At 50.5% G+C, this 19,959-nt stretch overlaps 1 protein-coding gene across 1 annotated transcript; it reads right to left on the reverse strand.

Annotated features, from left to right (window-relative positions):
* Positions 1 to 582: 582 nt before the first annotated feature.
* LOC131206516 (gamma-aminobutyric acid receptor alpha-like) lies at positions 583 to 16,638 on the reverse strand. Its single transcript, XM_058199097.1, has 8 exons — positions 16,395 to 16,638; positions 15,008 to 15,075; positions 12,602 to 12,822; positions 8,602 to 8,684; positions 5,633 to 5,911; positions 1,478 to 1,619; positions 950 to 1,408; positions 583 to 865 (listed from the first exon to the last, which is right to left on the reverse strand). The coding sequence occupies exons 1-8, from the start codon at positions 16,636 to 16,638 to the stop codon at positions 583 to 585; spliced, it is 1,779 nt and encodes a 592-aa protein (XP_058055080.1).
* Between the last annotated feature and the right edge of the window lie 3,321 nt (positions 16,639 to 19,959).

The raw sequence follows: 19,959 nt of genomic DNA on the forward strand, positions 1-19,959 counted from the left end.
CGGTTACTGACACTAGCTCGGCCACTTTAAATCTCTTTTAACTAACGGTAACGTTCTTGTTCCTGCTCGTGATGCTAACAACTTGCCGCAGGCCCCCCAGTGTGCCCCAGAAATTGACCCCTTAGTTCGCCCTGCTGCAGGTTGCCCCCGGGACACCGGCCCGGTTGTGTGTCTCTTTTGTAAGCGTAGGCTAAACAGGACTAGTTCCATTCGCCCCCTTCGTCGTAATTAAGCGCATCTGGTCCCAGGCGAATGCTAACCCCGATGGTTTCCGGTGTCGGAGCTTCACGACGGTTCAATTCAACCCCTACGGTTGGCTTCCTATTATCATTAACATTGTTTCACTGTTGTAATGGCTTTGGCACATGAAATGTTTAGCTAGTTTTACAATCACACTACGCTACGTAACGTTTGAAATGTGAGTTGAGCTTCTTCACGCTTTCGCCCGTCAAATTCCGTTTTCCATTTTAAAGTACTACTACAGTTTACTATCGCTTCACTATTACTATTATGCGATCGACAAATCTCGGTGACGGCCTGGCAGTCGGCGATGCTTGCTGCCATTTCTAGCGGCGGCCCCTTCTATCCGGTCTTGTGGTGCTGCTGCGGCAGCCGCTCGCTGCGCGACAAGTACAGAGACCAGTAGAACACGTTGATGGCCAGGAACAGCAGTGGGAAGAAGATGCGCGAGGCACGATCGATTTTGGACACCGAGTTGAACCGTGGCTCCCGTTTCCTTCGCCGGCGGGTCCTGTGCACGTTCGGGGTCCCGCCGGCCAGCGTCGTTGGTATCGTCGGATCGATGGTGATGTGCTGGGCACGGTGCGATGTAGTGGGCACCCCGCCACCACCACCACCACTGGCCCTCCGTCGGTGCTTACCGACGGAGAAGGAGGTGGTCGCCATTGTTGCCGTCGCCACTGACAGCGGTGGCGTGGCCATCAGCGACGACGAGGTAGTCATGGTGACGGGATCATCTTCCCCGGGGCTGCCCCCGAAACAGGACACGTCCGTCCAGGACGGTTTGGGACTTTTGCGCACCGTCGAAAACGAACAGACGGACAGTGGGATCACCTCGACGTAGCGGGAATCGGCACCGGTGCCACTGATTGAGGTTATGGTCGAGCAGCGTTTCCCGTTCGGATTGGGCGCCCTGGTGTCCCGGTCGTCGCTATCCTCCTCATCCGAGCTCGACGTGAGCTCCTCCACGCTGAAGTAGCACTCGCCCGAGCCGTACTTGGTGAAGTAGTGCACGATCGCGAACTGGATGATCGTCGCGAAGATGAACGCGAACGACAGAAACACGAAAAAGTCGAGCGCCGTCGGATAAGGAACTTTCGGCAGGTCCGTCCGTGCCTCCAGCCCGAGGAACGTCATCGTCAGGACGGTGGTGATGCCGAGCGATACGCTGGGAAAAGCAGAGCACACAACAGGGGGTCAACATCGATGGTGGCAGGGCGCGGGCGGTGCCTCTTACCGATCGGCCGTCGCTTCGCGGTTCAACCAGAAGGACACCCAGGACAGGACGACGAGCAGCACGCACGGTCCGTACACTTGTATCAGGAAGTTGCCCATGTGCCGCTGCAGATGGAAGCTCACCAGCAGCATCGAGTATTCCGCTGGAAAGGACACAAAGAACATACCACAATCAACTACCGCTGTTATCGCGGGCGCCGTCCGCCCGTATGCAAAGGACTCGCGAAGGGCCCCCGGGGCCGAGGCCGGGCTATTAATCCTATAACAATATTTACCCCCTTATCACCCGAACTCCCCGATGGCAAAGACCACGGTGGTGGTGGGAGAAAAACATGAATAAGAATATGTCTCCCGTCTGGCGGGGCAAGCGGGGCCAGGGCCAACGGGTTATTGCCTGTTACGTTACAACGGGGAACCTTATTTGAATAGATGATTCCCTATTTATCAATGTATTAATATTCCGAACGTCAATACCGATGGGGAGTCGACGATAGGGCGCGGCAACAACAGCGTGGCAGCCTCCAGGCAGGACCTGGGCTCCGGGTTTTTGATTACGAGCCGGGAACACAGCGCAGCACAGTATGTAGTTGAGGTTGGGGCGAGCCAACGGCAACGATTGGGGCCGCATTTGAATATCAAACGCGGACCGCGGACAAATAGGAACAGTAAATGCCAATTACAAAATTCAAAACAGCGGAAACCACGCGAATTCGCGAGCAGATTCCCACTTATGGGTTTACAATCGAAGCCAAGTAAACACTATCTAAATGCAGGAGTTAACCACAATCTTCCGCATTCGAGAAAGCGTGATCAGAAGAAGCCACCGCCAAGATTGACAACTTCATTCCCTCAGCTCTCGAAACTGCTGGCTATCCTTAGGTCCGATCGCGACGTCAGCGGATAAGTATCCCAACAAGTGGCCTTTGTGTGGGCAGCATTAGAAGCACACATCGCCTCAACAGGATACGGCTATCGAGACTTAAATGAACACGAAAAGCAAACATCCTGTTTGCGACACCAAAATTAAGCCCACAAGGAACCGGGAGTCTCCGTCTTTCGAAGGATCGAATTTCTTAAAAAGCTTTCTCCGGTTCCGCCCCGCGTGTGTGGGTTTTAATCTCTTCACACCCCCTTTTCGGCGGGGGAATTTGGCAGCTTAGAAGGAAAACAACCTCCACCGTCGGCCCTGCCCGGGAGTAGGTTTATTTGGGCGCCGCTTCCGGTCCCCGGTTTGGGCGGGTTGTAATTTCAGGTCTGTTTGCTCGCGAATTGATTCGAATTGTTGTCTCGGGCTCCTACGGGGAAAGAATCGAGAAGGAGAAGCGTGCCCCAAACTCGTGACGGTTGATGATTCTTGGAAGCCTTCCCGGTGCGGCATGCCTGTGTCTGCTTGGGAAGCGTGGCAAGGATCGATAAGTGTGATGGATTTCTCATGGTATTATTTAACAAAAATTTTCCCCAAATCATGAACCATGTAAATCACAGAGTAATCAGTCATCACGGAATAAACAGTGCCTTTTGAAGGAATCAGAAATTTAAGGAACTCCACAAACTGATCAATCCGTCGGCCCAGCCTACGGTCCAACGATTGGATTGGATTGGATAAAAGTCGACCGTCTGGTATCGCCCTAAGCACGTGGCACGCGAAGTGTGATTGTTGCCAACGAAACGGTCTGTTCCGTGGTGTGTCTGGCCGTTCCCAACCCCAAAGCCGGATCCTTTTCGAAACCGAAAATCAGATGTAATGAATGATCAACAGCAACGCTGGCCATGGGGACGAGCTTCGTGGGCTGAAGAGATTGTGCCTCAATCGGGGGTCTAACTTTTTTATTCATTCGCCCTTCAAACTCGCTCACCGTAAATGTCCTTCGCGGTGATGATGAAGGGTCATGTCACTAGCAGAACGATTGCGATAAACGGGTTAAATGGCTTGATAGGCTCCGAAACAAATCAGGTCACGACCGTTCTCTGTACCGAGATTGTCGAGAGGACAATCAGATGCCACGTTGCAAGCAGATTTTTCCCTGTTCATATGAAAGGAGACAAGCGGTTCACAGGACAGAATATTTGTTAGACAAATTTGATAACTTATCAATTGTGCCTAAGTGTTTTGCTACATTTTTTTAAACATTTAAAGGGCCATATCGGATATAGTGCAACGTAAAGTTGCTGTCTATCTGGATGACTTTTTTAGCCGTCTCGTAACCAAAGCGTGTTACGGTTGAATATTAAAAAATCCCGGATCGCGTTCGGGTGGCCACAAAAAAGTAAACAGCCAACGGGAACAATCTCACCTGGCTCCTCCGGTAGCATTAAAAACACTCTCTTTCTGCATCTGCTGCCCTATCCCACGAATGATCTGCATGTCAAACGGGGTTCCCGGTTTTCCTGTAGCATAAGAATGCGCGATCCACACAAAAACCGGGATCCAAAAAACGCTTGCTTCTGCTTGAATTAAATAGTCAGGAGCTTGCGGAGCTTATGAGAGTGAGTTCGCTGGCGGCGCAAAGAAAATGCAACCATTATTTTATTCCACCTTGTGGTTTTTGTCTTTTGTGATGCAATTTCCGCGCTTTGCTTTCTGTGTGTTAAGTAGCGGTCCGCTTCCGCGGGAGGATCAGCCTTGTTGGGGTATTCTTTTTATCGGAAGTTGTTTCTGATGAAGCAGACTTTATACAGGAGACCGAAAGACCGTCCAAGCCCGAAACCGCGTCGGTATTATCATCCTTAGAAAGAGCTCCAAATTGATTCGTAACGAGATTTATCTCTGCTTTGTACTGAAGAGCCATCCAGATTGATAGAGCTTCGCCAGCAGCAGCAGCAGCTTAATACCCCTTCTTGGTTGAAACAAACAAAAAAGGGACTTATAAACAAGAAATGAAAAACAATCGCCTCAAAACAATCCGCTTCAAACGGTGAACGCGGATGCATACCGCCATACGGAATTGAATTATGCCATCCGGGCGAAGCTTTCCTTCCGATGTAATGCTCTGCTGCGGAGCCCGATACTTGAAGCTTAACCGGATGGCGGAAGAAAATAGTTTTCGACGCTCCGTCCCAATCCGTGGGCAGCGATACAAATAACGTTGTTGCATTATCGGGTCGGTTGGAGATTTTCTTTTGGCCGAATCCACACATTACAGCATTGGAGGGCGCGGGGGACCCTACAACGTAGACAAATCGCTCCCATTACGCTTATGGTATTTGCAAACGAATGTTATCGCTTCTAATTCCCCGTGGCCAGGCATTAAGAACTGAGGCGGATAAACCTGGCGAGTGATCCTCGAACCTATTTGGATTAGAAACGAGCTTTTGCCCCGTTTTTCCGTCCGACTTCGGTCAGGCCACTTCGGACCACGGACCAGTGGGGGCTATGGTTTGGAAAACTGCACACGTGCCCGAGGTGGTCCAGCGAGATTATGCAGCCACCGCGCGTTTCCCGCTGAGATCAGCGTTTGCTCCAGCAAGGAACCAGCTTCGCCGGTCACTAGAATCCCCGGTTCTTCCTGTCCTCTTCGAAGTCCTTGAGAGCCCCGTGGGTCCGGGTGTGAGCGGCTGGGTAAGCGGTTTTTATGGGTGCAAACATGATGAATATGAATGAGCTCCGCTGCTGGCCATTTTCTTCCCCCACCGAAAGGGGTCTTGCGGACACAGGACACGGCCGTAGGTGCTGGAAGGGCGTGAGCACTTTCGATGGTCTGAGTTCGTAACTAAATTAATTTTCAAGCACTGCGTGCACCCTGAAGGGTAACATTTGCTCTATTTTAACCGCAAATTATCGGGTGTCCTTTTCAGGCGAGCGGTTTTAAAGATCTAGTTCTATTAAATCGATGCAAAAGTTCTTCGGTAAAAAAATCTTGACCAATTCACCCGTTTCGAAGCGAAATTTTAAAATAATTACATTATTAAAGACAGTACCAAAAAAACACCGATAAGATTATGTCCTTTCCGTAAACTCCATTCGGTTCGAAGCCCTTCGATTAAGGGTCTCCCAATTGCCGAGCCATTGGTTCGCATAATGAATGGGCCGCGTTTGGGATGCAATTAAAATTCGTAATCCCCCTTTCGGTGCGAAACGGGACACGTGTCCTGCCCCGTACGAGTGAACGACGGATGAGAGACCGGCCCGGCCCGGGTCATCCGGCAGTATACTTACACACGTAAAGCTTCCCGTTGGAATTTCCGCTTCCGCCGCCGGTGGCCGTCGCTCGGCCCGTTCCGCCGTCGAGGACGAGGCCCAGCTCCAGATCGGCGTTGCTGGCCCCGTTTAGGACGGTAGCACCGGCGCTGGCCGTGTTGTGGACCACCCGATCGGTCACGTTTCCGGCCGGGCAGTCGACCAGATCGAACTGCGACAGCTTCATGTCCTCGGCGATGGCCACAGCCGACCGGCCACTGTTCCACCGGTACAGGACATCGTTCGTGGTGTAGCCAACTGTGTGAGGCGTGAAAAAGATGAATAAAATCAACGACGGTAGAGATAAGTAGAGGCCCGGTAGCCTAATTAGGTTTACCCCCGACTATTTAACCACCATTCGGGAGTAATCGCACCGAACCGCTACTCATTAGGTTGCCCATCTTTAATGTAATTAACGAAGATGGCGCAGAAAGTGTCGTTTTCATTCCATCTCCGTTTGGTCGTTAAGCAAAGCTTCGGGTGCGCTTTGCATCGGTCTGTCTGCATAACAATAAGCTCAAGTCTTTCATATATTCCTCACTCATCTAGTAGACATGGCAGTTTGACATCATGAAATGGACAACTCCTTCCAAGGATAACCGATGTTTGACAGTTACGGGAGACAAGAGATCAAGCAAAGGCCGCTATGATTGTTTCTGGCACGGTCGAAATTCGTCAAAGTAAAAAAATTTAAGATAATTGGAAACATATTTAAGAAATAGTCAAACCAATGCCTAGAGGTAGTCAAAAACAACGGTTCCATTCTAAGAATGCAAATCAAGGCTCGGTGTAACCATAGTTTGTGAAACACTCGGTGAAACGTCCTGCCTCCAATCGTTCAAGAACAATCAAAACCGGGACAAATGGAAGCGTTAGCGCGTCGGTCCTGTCCTGTTGGCGATCAGGAACCGCTTGAACAGAAAGGGCAGGCCGCTAGGGATTTTTCATCCAGAAAGCCTCTCTGCTGGACCAGCATCGTTGTGGTGTGTTTGAATCGCTCATAAATATTCATGATTTGTGGTGTTCTCTCGTTCACTCGGTCTCTCTCTCTGTCTCTCTCTAATTTTCCCAGACCGCGCCAGACTTCGCGTGACGCGGTCATCGCGCCCATCGCCCACTTCTTACATGGAACAGGATCTCAGTCGCCATGGAAGTGCATTGCCAGTGCGCATTGATAAGACTTTTGTCGAAAACTTTGGCGGCCTAGGGCGAAAATTGGTTGTTTCCTTCACGGCACCGGCACGAGGATGTGGTGTGGTCCATCCCGCGATCCCGGCACACTTCGGCTTGTCTCGAATTAATTTCACATTTTCACCAAACTATTCATTTCCATCAGAGGGCTCCTTAGCTTGCGTTCCGGTCGAGCTTCCGGCCGGCCGACTTTGTGTCGCTTTCCGGTACCGAACCGGACCCAGGACTGTGGGCCAGTGCACAGGCGAAGCTCGGCCCGTTGCGATGAATGTAGTGATTAGATGCTTAAGTAGATTTGCATACAAATGAACAGAAACAGCTGATTGGTGTTAGCGCATCATCGTCGCCCGATGGCGCAGAGGGCGCTGATGATTAGATTTTCATAAACCGGACCCGGACCCGAACGAGCGGCCGACGGTTCCGCAAGACGAATTTGTATCCTGGTTTTATCCGTCCCTGCTCTCGGGCGGGGGGCCCTGTTCCGCCTTCTAGTTCTTTAACGCCTACGACGGAATATAATGGAATTAAACGGCCTTATGTAGCAGAACGATTTCACTTGACGCTCAGTAATGTGATGGTAATGAAACGCACGACAACGATTATGAGCGGGCCATTCTTAGTAGAAGACTCTTATCGATCGATAGGAAGAAATTACAGTTCGAGAACTGGCCGGTGTACAGAAACTCTACCCGATTCCTAATAAATTGGCAAACTCGTCAGCAGCTCAAAGTGAAAAGTTACCAAAAAGCACGAAATAAACCAGAGAAGGGCATGAAGTGTCTGAGGCCCCGTTAATGGATTCATTTCATACACTAGTAGCGCTATAATAAATTATGCTGCTTCTATCGGTTCCCGCGGTGAGTGCAAAGTTTACGAAAAACTGTTAATTGAATGCATGGAGCCAAAGTGCATGCAACGTGCCAGGCAATCCGTGACACGGGAACAAATCGTGCGAACAGCAAACACTAGCACCTACAGTTGGAAGAAGAAGTTTCCGGCCGGAACCGAGCCTTGCAGATGCACGTGCGCCTTGCGCCATGTGTGCCATGCTATTTACCGATGCAAAGTCATAATAAGAAGAAACGGGCGGGCAAAACATTCGTCCTCCTCTGCCTGATTCCTCCAGTAGTTCCGGTTCGTTGCCCAGGTTGACTTCCCTTTCGGAGATCCTTTCTGCTTCGCCCGCTTTCGCTCAATTTGTTTTGTTTCGAGGCGATCCGACCGATTCGTATCAGGAATCTGGATCAGTGTAGTGACTCAAAAGTTTACACACCTGGAAAAATCATACCACATCCTGTGCCAACGAGCTGAGAGAGATTTATTGCCAGCCATTCCGAAACCCCGCCAGGCAACACGTGGATCCTGTGGATTAAGGGCACGGCTAGCAACTGTTGAGTTTCCCGTTTCCTGATTTTGACACCTTCAAAGTTGCCACTCGCTTTGAATACTTATCCTAAATTCCCTTATATTCAACTTATTTAATTCTGAAAATATTTATGGCCACTTTTTCTTGCTCTTCCCACTGTTCCATGGATACACGCAAAAAAGGGCGTTTGGAATTCCGATCGACTTAGCGACAAATTGAAGCAAACGAAGCGTATCGCCCCGGAATACCCACCGACAGATGTTTGCCACCATTACCATACGCCAAGGAATTACTTCACATTTCGTACAGGCTCCGTAAAAAAATGAAGAAAACTTGTTTTGCCATTTTGATCCGATTGCTCCGGGTACCACTCATCGATCCGATTACTTACACGATCCAAACTTCAGCGGGCAGCGCTGCGTGTCCATCGGGAAGTCCTCTAGGTTCATCGGGCAGCCGGCCTTAATGGTGAGCCTGCGAAAGAGAAACCACAGCCGCCATTCGCGTTTAGTACACAGCTGACAGTACGGTGCGGGCTTAATCCCTAACCACACAACAAGGCATCCGAGATGACCGAGCGAGCTAGGACAAAAAAAGGACACCAAATATAAGATGCAACGGGCGAGGACACCGGAGCGAGGATTTGAAAGAGAGTGGAGAAAAAAATGAAACAGAAAGCGGCTAATGGTACGATAATTGGCAATTTGCTACAGAAGTGCGCGTCCCGTTTTCGGCCACCGATGGTAACAGTAAACCTCGCTTCCGAGGAACCCCGCTGCACTACGAAATGCGATTTTGCGCGAAGATGAAACGAAAAAATTAAAAGTGCGACGACGACAAAGTGATAATCAGGGTATTTTTTCCCCATTCCGGCCGAGACACAGCTTGTTCCGAGACAGTCCGTGGAATTAATTCGATCAGAATACGGCCTTCCTTTCGCAACGCTGTGCCCCGCGAGACACGTTCCTTTGCAGTGCTTCAAAAATTCGCGGAAAATTTAGCAGAAAAGCTACGCATGACCGCAAACCTCGATTTCGAAATATTCACCAATATGACGAACGGTGATGGTGCTTCAGGAATGAGTTGCGCCGCAAAACTGCCAAACAAACTGGGGCGACGCAACAGTTGTGTGATCAACCGCCGGTGGGCCGATGGTTGTTGAAATTAAACCATCCGAAGAGGACGAGCAGAACGGGAGAACTCTGGCGAGGACGAGAACCAGCAAGGACGCGGGCAGCGAACGATCGGAACGAACCTGAAAAGCCACAGCATCAAGGAAGCGAAAATGTAATTCCCCTTCCGGTTTCAAATTAATCCCCGGAGCAAAATTAAGCATGATGCGTGCCCGACTACTTCCGCCGCCAGTGACTGCCGCCCGTGGTGGCCGGCGGCACTAACGGCGGCATTATGCGAATGCTGCCGGAATGCCTTTTTAAAGCTACCGCCTAAAGACAGAGGCGTAGAAAGCGTAACTCACAAATGTAGCTTGAATTTCAGCCGAGGAAATAGGACAAAGAAATGAATATTTGATGATATTTTAGCTCAACTTTCAAAACATTTGGACGATACGCGATACTTATTTTTGAGTTTAGGAAACATCGGGCTCAATGTTGTTGAATCAACCGATTGGCTTCAACCATTAGGTCTACCGGAACCTTCCAGTTCATGCTAATGCCAATTGCACAGTACATTTCCTTCTAATACCCGACCACCAGACATACGCACCAATGTTAGCATTCAATTTTACTCCACATTAACTTGCAACTCGTAACGTCCTTCCGATTGGTCCGGTGCCACCAACGGCTATGGTATTAAAGCAGCCACACTCCGGATTTGATGGTTTCACTTCGAACCGATCGCTGCCCATTAAACTGCGATCCATTAAAATGCGAGCCGACTTAAGTTCAGGGCACTAGAAGCGGAACCGGAACCAGGTGCCAGACCGTCATCGACAGGCTTGGAGCTCCACACTTTTAACTGACCCATCGTCAAACTTTATGATTATTCATAAGCCTCAAGTGATTTCCGATCCGTTACCTGCGCGTGATCCCTTTCAAAGGATTTCATTTTCATACACACTCGCACAAACACTGTGTCCGCGCCGTGTTCCGGGCCATCCCCTCGAGGGACTCGCGCGAATGTTTGCGTCGCGGTCATTCCGCGAACGACATCCGGTATCCGGCCGGGCACCACGCCGGGGCTGCGGTCACAATTTGTTTAGGGCCGTCGTTTCCGTCCCACAACGGCCTCGGGGGCACAGCAATCTCGCCGTGTTGGCGTCAATACCAGCCTCAGCCCGCTTCCGGGCTGTTCGCGCTGTTATTGATGAACTTCGAGCCATACTTCGACAGCGCAAACATAAACGTTGCGCGCGGCGCGCGAATGAAGCTGATTGAGTTTGGTGCGTTTGTTGCTTTTGTCCGGCTTTTCGTCCTGTTTTTTGTCCTCGCCATTGGTCAGACTTGGTGCCGTGCTTTTCTTGGTCTGTTTTTCTCGCTTCTGTTCTGTCGGACTGTGGGCTTCTGTTGTTTGCTGTGAAGGAAGTTTTTATGTTTGGCGTTTCCGACGTCCGGAGGCCGGGCATGAAGTGATTGTCGATGATCGACGCTATTTCCTTCGTTGATTCGGGCGGAACAAGGGGGGCCAAGGCCGCGAAGCGACAATGCGGGCTTCTAGAACTATTTTGCGTACATTAATTGATTAGGTAAAACTGAACTAAAAGAATCATAACATGAGTGGTTAAACATCATAAATATGAAATGAAACAAAATATAAATAGTTAAAAACATAATTACGAAAAACAACATATGAACAGCAAATACTTATCATTATTTCAACCTTCCAATTCAGATTTTTTTCATGGTCTATACTTTTGGTTATCGTAAGATAAGGCAACTTCTACACCGACTCCGAGGCGCGTCCCGCTGTCCTGCTGAGGCCCGCCTAGGATCGAAAGGATGCTGCCGACGTCCCCGAAGCAAGCACACTTCAGCTGTTCAAATATTGTCTCTCCATTCGGCCTATCTGGTGTCCCGGTGCCCCGAGCCGGGCTATTTCTGGCAGCGTGGCTACTCGCCATCGGTTCACCCAATTTCCCGCCACTTCATGATCGCTTCTCAAGCACTGCGCGCCGCGTGCGAGACGTCCTTCGAGTGTGTCGACGGTCGAAAACAAATTGGCGTTTCGTTTCGTTCCTTTTTTGCGGTGCCGGGCACTCCCCCACTGGACTGCTAGTGGCCACTTTGCACACCAATTTTCCCCGGGATCGGCTGGCGCTTATTTTTTGTCCCTTTCCCGAAATGCATTAATAGAAATCCGAACCGGAAAAAGTATGTTCCGATTTCTCCGCTCCCACGACACGCAAAATGGCCCGAGGGCCCGGAGGCTCAATTAATGGCCAAACTGATGGGTTTCCGTTGACACACTCCGGTTGGGGCTGGTCCGGTCCGTCCGTCCGGATGGTCGGGCGAATCAGAGGGAAAGGCTCGTGTTTCGAAGTCGGCGGATCAACGTGCCGTGCCGTCGCCCAAAGTAACTTTGCCGGTGCGGTAAAAATGTAGTTAAACATGAAAGTGAAACGAGGCTTTTTGATTGAAAGCAGGGCCATCGACTGAACATCGAGTGGTCCAAAATGGTGTGCACCTCGTGGCCACTGTCCCACGAAATGGAACCGGGCAAAAATTGATTGCCATTACAGTTTATGGATTTATGGCGCAAATTGAATCAATCAGTGCCGCGCTTGGTAGCGACATCGAAAGTTAAAAATATAATTTCTTAACACAATTTGATTGGACTATTATCGGTCTTCTCGGAAGTCGTCCTTTTTGAATCTACATTTTTACTTTAGACGCACTTTTGCAGAGATTCATTACGTATTGGAATCGATATTATAATACACTCTAATTATAATTTTTTTTAACACAATCCCCCGTTTCCATGTACATTTTTTGAGATATTTTTTGGCGTCGTTCCAGAATTAAGTTTGCAACGGGAGACCACAAGTAATGCTAATAGCATACCTTCAGGGGTATATGGCCAACACACTTTAAAGCATTACTGTGATGTATTGAAGTGCACGTCCACTGGTGGACAGGATGATCGGCTGAACTACTCTATAGATTCAGGATCTTCAGGCCAGGTAAAGGGAAGAAAAATCTCTTCACTCTATCAATTACTACAACGCGACCTCAAGTTGGGCTTCCCGGTGGGGGCGATCAGACATGAAACGTGCCGGCCGGAATTAATTGCAATTCATTTACTCGCGCAACGACCCCGAAGTCCTCTCGAGGAGCTCGGCAAGGCAAAGCAATTGTAGCGAACGGTTGTTGTGTGGTTGGAGTCGCTCTCTTTTTAACGAAAAAATAAGTGGAATGGCATTTGAGGTTACTTACCGGCTAGAGTAGAGCACACGGCCGTCCTGGTAGAGGCGCACGAACTTGTTTGGCGTCGTGATGGTGTGCAGGTAGCTCTGCTTGCCGTTGTAGAAGTACGTATCCGGCTTCCAGATGCGCCCGAGCATCGAAATGCTGAGGGCCAGCGTGTCCTGGGCACCGCTGAATGCTAGCCGCCGGTCGACCCATGACTGCCGGAAGTAGCAGTCCATCGAGTAGGTCTTCGGCAGAGAGCAGGGCAGGGAGAGGAAAACGGAAGAAGATACGGTAAAATTAAATCGCGAGAAGCGGAAACCACTTCGCCCGTTAGTCTTAAATTTTAGCTCTCCCCAAAGAGCCTGAAAGAGCGCCCTCGAACGAAACAGCGTGGCGTGGCGTCATTAGTTATTGGGGGAGAGATTCAAAACGGAAACGTGTTCGACTTGTGACTGCCCGCGGTTCCTGTTTGCTAATTGTTGGCAATTGTTGTTCACCACACTCGAGGGCCGCCCATTAGCTCGGCAAGGACCGTCGGGCAAATGAGCTGCGAGTGTTATTTAATTTAGCCACAAAACCAGAGGCTCCTTTCGTGTTGGTGATTCGAGCAGTTTCGAGCAGTTTGTCTTGTGATGACACTTGTCGGAAAGACTGAATCCTTTCGAACCGCTTGCTAACCGAGTCCAATCTCTGTTGTAGTAATCGCTCGAAAAGACCCCCTACATATTGCTCGTTCAATGTAGTGGCATTATGCTTCAGAGGTCGTAATAAAAGTACCCCCAACTTCAGCGTCTCCATCAATCACGGGACTTACAATTGAAAAACATCCTCCTGCGTCCGGAGCAGCCAGACAGTTTCGACAAAGGACCCCCCCGGAAGTGAGCACACTGAAATGGCTAAGGCGTATCTAAACATAAATCAATATTGTGTCCTTCCCGTGTGTCCCGGCAGCTCGCGTGGAACGTCCCGACCGGAAGTTCCCTAACAAACCCCGTTCACCTTTTCGGGCGTGTCGATACTGGCCCCGGCGTGCATCAACAAGCACCGGTGTAATAATAATCTTCTCCAGCGTCTGGCCAGGGAGGGAAAAAAAACCTTCCTACAATGGAGCTGTTACATGTGTTACTCTTTCTGGGCGCCCGTGAAGTAGGTCGTAAAAGATGCCGCAACCTTTCCCCCAGGCCGTTAGAAGCCGGGCCGTTGTTTACCGGGCGCGGGTTCCGGGTCAAGGAGCTACAAAAAACCGGGGCAAAGATCCCGGCCCCGCCCGGGTTTGCCGTTTCGCAAGAACTATTCGGGAGAAAGGTGAAAATCCGTGAAACTTTTTACTCTCCTGACTCCTGTGGAACCCGAACTATGGCGGCAACTATGCGCAGGGATGGGATGGTGGGCCGTGGAGAGTGTGGAGTGTGGCTTCCGTCTTGTTCGCCTCTTTACGTCTTAACTTTTTCCCATTCTCCCGGACATTTTTGGGGCCGGTCACAGGCCTTGCACCTGAAACCGTGACTCGCCCGTTTAGGATCGGTTGGCCGTGGAACAAATGGCGTGGCCGTAAAAAAAGGCCAATGTCATCGCAGCAATGAGTAAAGGAAGCTGAAAAGAAAAAAGTAGACCCTACATGATAAGGGCAAATTGTAAGGGCGCACCGTGTAGGTAATCGAAAACGGACCACAAAACGGCCGAAAAAAGGAGACAAATCGTCAAATAATGAAACATGACAACAAGCAGTGAACAAACACTACCGAGCTGTAACTGTTGAAACGCAATAAACTGCTCTTACAGTTACCTAAAATTAGGCAAAAATCTAAGTAAAAAATCCATAAGAAGTATACAAAACAAAACGGGCAACTACCGACCACCAAAAAGGCACCAAAAGGCAACCCGACGGTTGACCGCGCGCGCGTGGTTTGCGTGCGCCATTTGGTAGGAATTTGCTTCGAACTGGAACTAACTAACTTGGGTGTGCTGTGCGTCCCGTTTCCGGACCAATTCCATTTCATCGGCGCTTTCATGTGGTTTCATTCCGACCCTGGGGGTTGGGCTGAGTTGGGCGCCCTGAAAGCTGAAACCCTTCAATCACCTCGTGAGCCAAGTGATCGGCAGGCCTTAGGGCAAAAACAGCGCCATCATCGTTTTCATCATCGACGACGACGACGTCGATTGCTTGGCCCATCAACACCCATCCAGCGTGTGTCCTCCAACATGGACACACACGCGCACATTTTCCGGGGGAAAGTTTCACCTCGTTTCGCCATCACTTTTGACTTTTCACCTCTGCGTGCATCATCCTCGGAGTTGGATTGCTGTTTTTCTCCTGTTCGCCATGGGGAAGGCCTATGGATCCTACAGACTCGGGAAAGTTTCTGTACCTCTCGTCCACGTGTCCCTGAGGACTGCGGCGGATGCCAAGGAAACGCTGACAACACTTACCATATCCACCTCGGAGATGGGGCCCATGCTGCGTACCATGATATCCACCTCGATCACCGCCGGTGGTCCTGTTGGCGGTCCCGTCATCAGCAGTAGCACCAGCATCCACGTCGGAAACATAGAGGACACGGTAATAGAGCAGGAAGTTAATAAGTTGTTGACAGGAACTCCGTTCGCGATGGTCCCTTCCGCCATGGACACCTTCGGGATGGGCGTTCTGGGGTTCCGGAGTTATTGGCTTAAGTTTTCGATACCTCGTATAAGTTGCCCGCCGGGGCGTGATTGATTCGATGGATTACGTTGATTGGTTCCGTTTTCGGTCGAGAACCGGAAAACCAAATTAACTACGGTATTAATCAAATTTCGATTAACGCATGCAAAGTGGCACACCGCTTGGTTCTTCACCAGAGCACAGCTCCAGTGTGATTGTTGCTTTGGAGTGGAAAACAAAACGATTGGAGAAGGCCCATACAGAGACTTAGAAAAATTGTTATGAAATAACAAAAATGCGACAAAAGGAGGAAAACAAATGAAAAAGGCAAATCTACAATTGAATACGAACAAAAACTTATGTTCTAGAACTTTTTAGAACATGTTTTAGAACACAGACAGCAAATGCGCCTGAAGGTATGCAATGGGATTGAAAACATATTCGACTGAATCATCTTTTGTAAATTAAAGTAAAAGCACTTCTTGGTAGTAATTCCAGGTAGTGCACTTGCACCAATGATTGTTTTTACTAGTGACACCAAGATAATTCTCTCAGGGAACCGAAATAGAAGGTCCGGGACACCTAACATTTGGTGAAAGATAATCGCTGCCATGTGCAGCGACTGCGGAAGGATTTGCATTTCAACAGCCTCGAGCTGCCGAGATTCGCTTCACCGAGATTAGGAACCACGGCATGGCAAATCGGACAACCGGGCACGAACCGGCCGTGTTACGCGTAAAAATGGATCATCAAAGAAGCTGGACCCGTCCGGGGACCCGTAGCCCCCGCATTCGGAGCCCATAGTCAAAAGGCCGCCCAAGGACACAAACGGCGGGCATGTCAAGTCGGTCACCGAACGACCAACAAACTCATTGTGCGAGATCGGCACCATCGGCCATCAACTATTAATGAATATTGATGGGCTGCTTCCTCTCGGAAACTGGAAATCATCAAATGGTAGGACCTAGAACCGAGGCAACCGAGATTCGTCGATTCGAAAGGGCGCACACGTCCCCGGACACGCTGACGGCTGGCTCGGTCTGTCCGTTTCGGCCGCATTTGGGTCCGGGCAACAAACCGGAAACCATTCCCCGGACCCTAAACGCTTTCTTCTGTGGCCTCAATTAACATTTTGATAGCTTGGCCGTTCGGACCGACCGAAAGTACGCTGCTTACCGCCAAAATCGGGCCGGATGCTGTTGTCGTAGCCGCGGAGCAAATTGTCCAACAGTTCCGAGATGTTGCCATGGTTGTTGCGCTGCGTCAGGCGGATCGCCGCCTGGACTGGGCCGGCCGGGGCGAGAAAGTAGCACGTACCGATGCTGATCGCGATGTTGCTGAACGAGCCGAGAATGATGCGATTGATGGTGATGAATAGATTCGCTCTCACCAAGCCGACCGCCGTGCGGGCCGCGGCCATTGCGCCCAGCCCCAGGACTCGGATCGTCCTTCTTGGTGTTTACTCGCTGCTGCTGCTGCTGCTGCTGCTACTAGGACCCACCGCTCGTGCTCCGCTGAGCAGCTGGAAGGAAACAATAACTGGATGAAGCGATCGAAGCGGATGGATGGACATCCGCGCGGTCCGGGGAATTCGGTACCATCGTTGGGCCACTTCGGGGCTTCCGGTTGAATTCCTCACGCAACGAGTGATCGCCGACTTCAAATGCCACCGACTGCCCGGTCCATCGAGGCCGGAAACGATCGATAGAGTTCGCTGGCCATGTTGACAGAATCCTCGGCCCCGGAGTCGTGCAATCTGAAATGGGAAAAATCGGACAGTGTCAGAGTGTGTGGTGCTTGCTGTAGCCTGCAGCCTTCGTGTAGCGGAAGTGAAAAGGGTTGTCGAGTGGTTTTGGTGGCCAACGGTATTGTTCCCTCTGCCGAACCGCTCCTGATTACGTCTCTCTATCGCCCCATCGCTTATGATAATCCCACGCCAACTCCGAGTTGGCCGCTGGCGTTTGGTCATTCCCGTTTTTCCCGCCAAAGTTTTGTAACCACGACCACGGGTTCTCCAGCGGACCCGGTTTCCCGTACAACAAATTCCGACCCCCAACCACAAAGAGCCCGCGGTGCCCATCTCCAACGTGGTGTGTCCTTCGCCGACGGGGCACAAAATAAAAGCCCAAGTCGGAACTCGGGAGCGATTCGCGTGAGAAGAAGAAAGTCACTCATAAGCAACGCGCGTTAGTTGCGAGATTTATGTTGCTCCCGATACGCCACACGCGGTCAATGTTGGGTTCCCGCTTCGTTTTTGCTTTGCATTTATGCTCGTGGCGGCCACAGCTCGGTGTGGACCAACTTTTACGGCAAGTTGTCTCCTCCGATGGTTTCATTTATATTTATGCCTTTTCCAGATATCGTTGGGGTGGTCCGCTGTTTCCGCCGTTGGGAAGTTCATCAATTGAATTAATTGCGACACGTTTGCTGACTGTTTAGCATTCCATTGAAGGGGCACGGAATTTACATTTTTTAACCAGCTCAGGGCAGTAACTTCCTGTCTCCACAAGTTAGTGACCCCGCAAAATATTATGTTGGGTGATCACATCTAACGATCGTTTAGTAATCGTCTGGTTCTCGGTGTCTCAAACTAAAAGAAAACATGAACGCGATAATCGATCGATAAAGTAAGCGATTGAACAACTTCAACAGTTCCGTAGGCAACGCTTGGCTCACGAAGGGCGTCGTCGATGTTGGCACATTTTCGCGCCGAGCCTTCACAGCATAACCACTTTGCTGCACACATCCCTTACGCGATCCCTTCGGGCTGATGGATTGGAGTTTCGGGTCCGTGAGTAATGTGTAAAGCGGATTAACGGTTTATCGTGCTGCTGTTGCCGCTGCCGCTCGGGCAGCTAAGCCTCGGGCAAGGACATGGTATTTATGCTGATAATCATTTTATCGCCCACCGGGCTCCGATGTCAGACACCTCACAATTCGACCGGACGACCAGACCATGGCAGCTTCCGGCGGCCATCCTGATTTACAGCGGAACAGCCTGAAAGAGGTGGTAGTTTAGAAGCACGAATTCGTAGACTCAATATTGCCACGTTACCCATTAATATTAACTTTACGAAAATGAATCACGACCCTGCGCAATAGCCCTGAGCCCCCAAAAAACGTGCGGGGAGTAAACGTGACACCACTCCAGGCGTCTAATAACAGACTGGAGCTGGGTCTTTATATGTGGCCCGCTTCCCTCTCGAGTGTCCTTGGGACCCGTAACGCTTGCCCGGGAGAAAGCAGAAAGAAAACCCACCGCGAAGAAAAAGTAGGTGAAGTGGCGGAATAATTGAGCACGGTATTAAAAATCACCCACAGCGTCCCCATAAAGATGGTATCCTCGTCGATGCCGGCACCATTTGCATTCGCGTGCGGCCAGGTCTCCCCCGCGTTCCCCCGGGAAAGGCGGCCCGAAACGAAGAATTCAATTACACTTTTTGTGTGAGAGATCCGTTCGGGCGGCGGGCGATAACGGAGTTATGATCCTTCCTTATTGTTTGCCGCCGCGGAGACCACTTTCGCCGATCCGCACGAGGACCTGCCCCGGTCTCAGAATTTTAATCTCCCTTTTTTTTCGGTCAGCCCGCCCCGTATTGCTTCCGACACCGGAAATTTAAGCCGCCTTAAAGGTGCCGCAACCCTATCCCCGGTGCAGTCGAGCGGAAGTCGAGCGAGGTGTTGGATAATTTGGCCAGCTCGAAAACAATGCAAAGCGAAAGGACATTATGTTGGAGTACTTAAAAATTGGAAAATACTTAAAATTTATCTCCCATCAAATCGGTGTCGTGGGCAGTAAAGTGGGATACAATGGGTTCGGCCCCGAAACCCGAAACCCCGCCATAAACTTTGCGTCAACACCAGAAATAAGTGCCCGATTAACTCGTCGCGCTCCGGGACCGTTTCATTGGGCTGTCGACAATGGGAAACGCGGCAAAACAGGGAGGAAGACACACGAGTTGATTAGAGCCGTTGTCTATGTCCTGGCCGCCAAAACCGCGAGGACGATACACTCCGCTCCAAGCCGGTGGGGTTTTCGTTCCTCCACCGAACCGAACGAGGCGAACTGAGCCGGTCTGCTGATGGTGCCCACGAGGGCACGTGCCACGGAGACACGCGAATCGAACGACCAGATGAAGATGTTCTACAAGCGGCAAGGAGATGCTGCCGTGACGCACTTTCCGGTTCTGCTCGACCGAGCAAAAACTTTCCTTCTCCTTTCGCCTTCACGAAAACTATCCCACCAAGTTATGCCGGTTCACGGACGTATTTACGAAAGCCAGAGCCGAAAGGCAAAGCGTCTGCTCGTCTTGGGCATCGGAAACTTCAACACATGTACCGAGGAACCGGGACCATCGGAATGGAATGTCGCAACACGGTTCAGCGAGCTGATGGAAGCGATGGCAACCTTTCGGCCGTAAACTACTTTTACTAGACTAGACAAGGGGAGTAAATCGGAAAAATCGATACGATGGCCACCAGGTGGGGAGCTAGGGCGTGCCGGATCACATGTACGTTGTCACATTCTACCAAAAACAAATCCTTGGTCTTGGTCCAGCCCACGCAAAGTGATGCCAATGATGTTGGCTTTAATGGCGCTCCCAGGAGGACCCCTATGGGCAACAGGCTGGTGTGGGCTACTGGGGAATCCTTGTTGAAAACTGACTAGCCGACTCGGTAATTGAAGCCGCACAAACTAAGTCTTCACTGATACTAACGATTCGAGCAGTTTCGAGCAGTT

Source organism: Anopheles bellator, chromosome 1, assembly GCF_943735745.2.
Source record: "Anopheles bellator chromosome 1, idAnoBellAS_SP24_06.2, whole genome shotgun sequence".
Taxonomy (NCBI): domain Eukaryota; kingdom Metazoa; phylum Arthropoda; class Insecta; order Diptera; family Culicidae; genus Anopheles; species Anopheles bellator.

Excerpts from the sequence above, each read along its gene's own strand:
- LOC131206516 (XM_058199097.1), bottom strand. The coding sequence starts at position 16,638 with ATGGCCGCGGCCCGCACGGCGGTCGGCTTGGTGAGAGCGAATCTATTC. Across the intron at positions 5,912-8,601 it reads CCCGCTGAAGTTTGGATCGT|TTGGCTACACCACGAACGAT; the intron begins GTAAGTAATCGG and ends CGCCTCACACAG. Across the intron at positions 866-949 it reads GTCACCATGACTACCTCGTC|GGCCAGTGGTGGTGGTGGTG; the intron begins GTCGCTGATGGC and ends GCACCGACGGAG.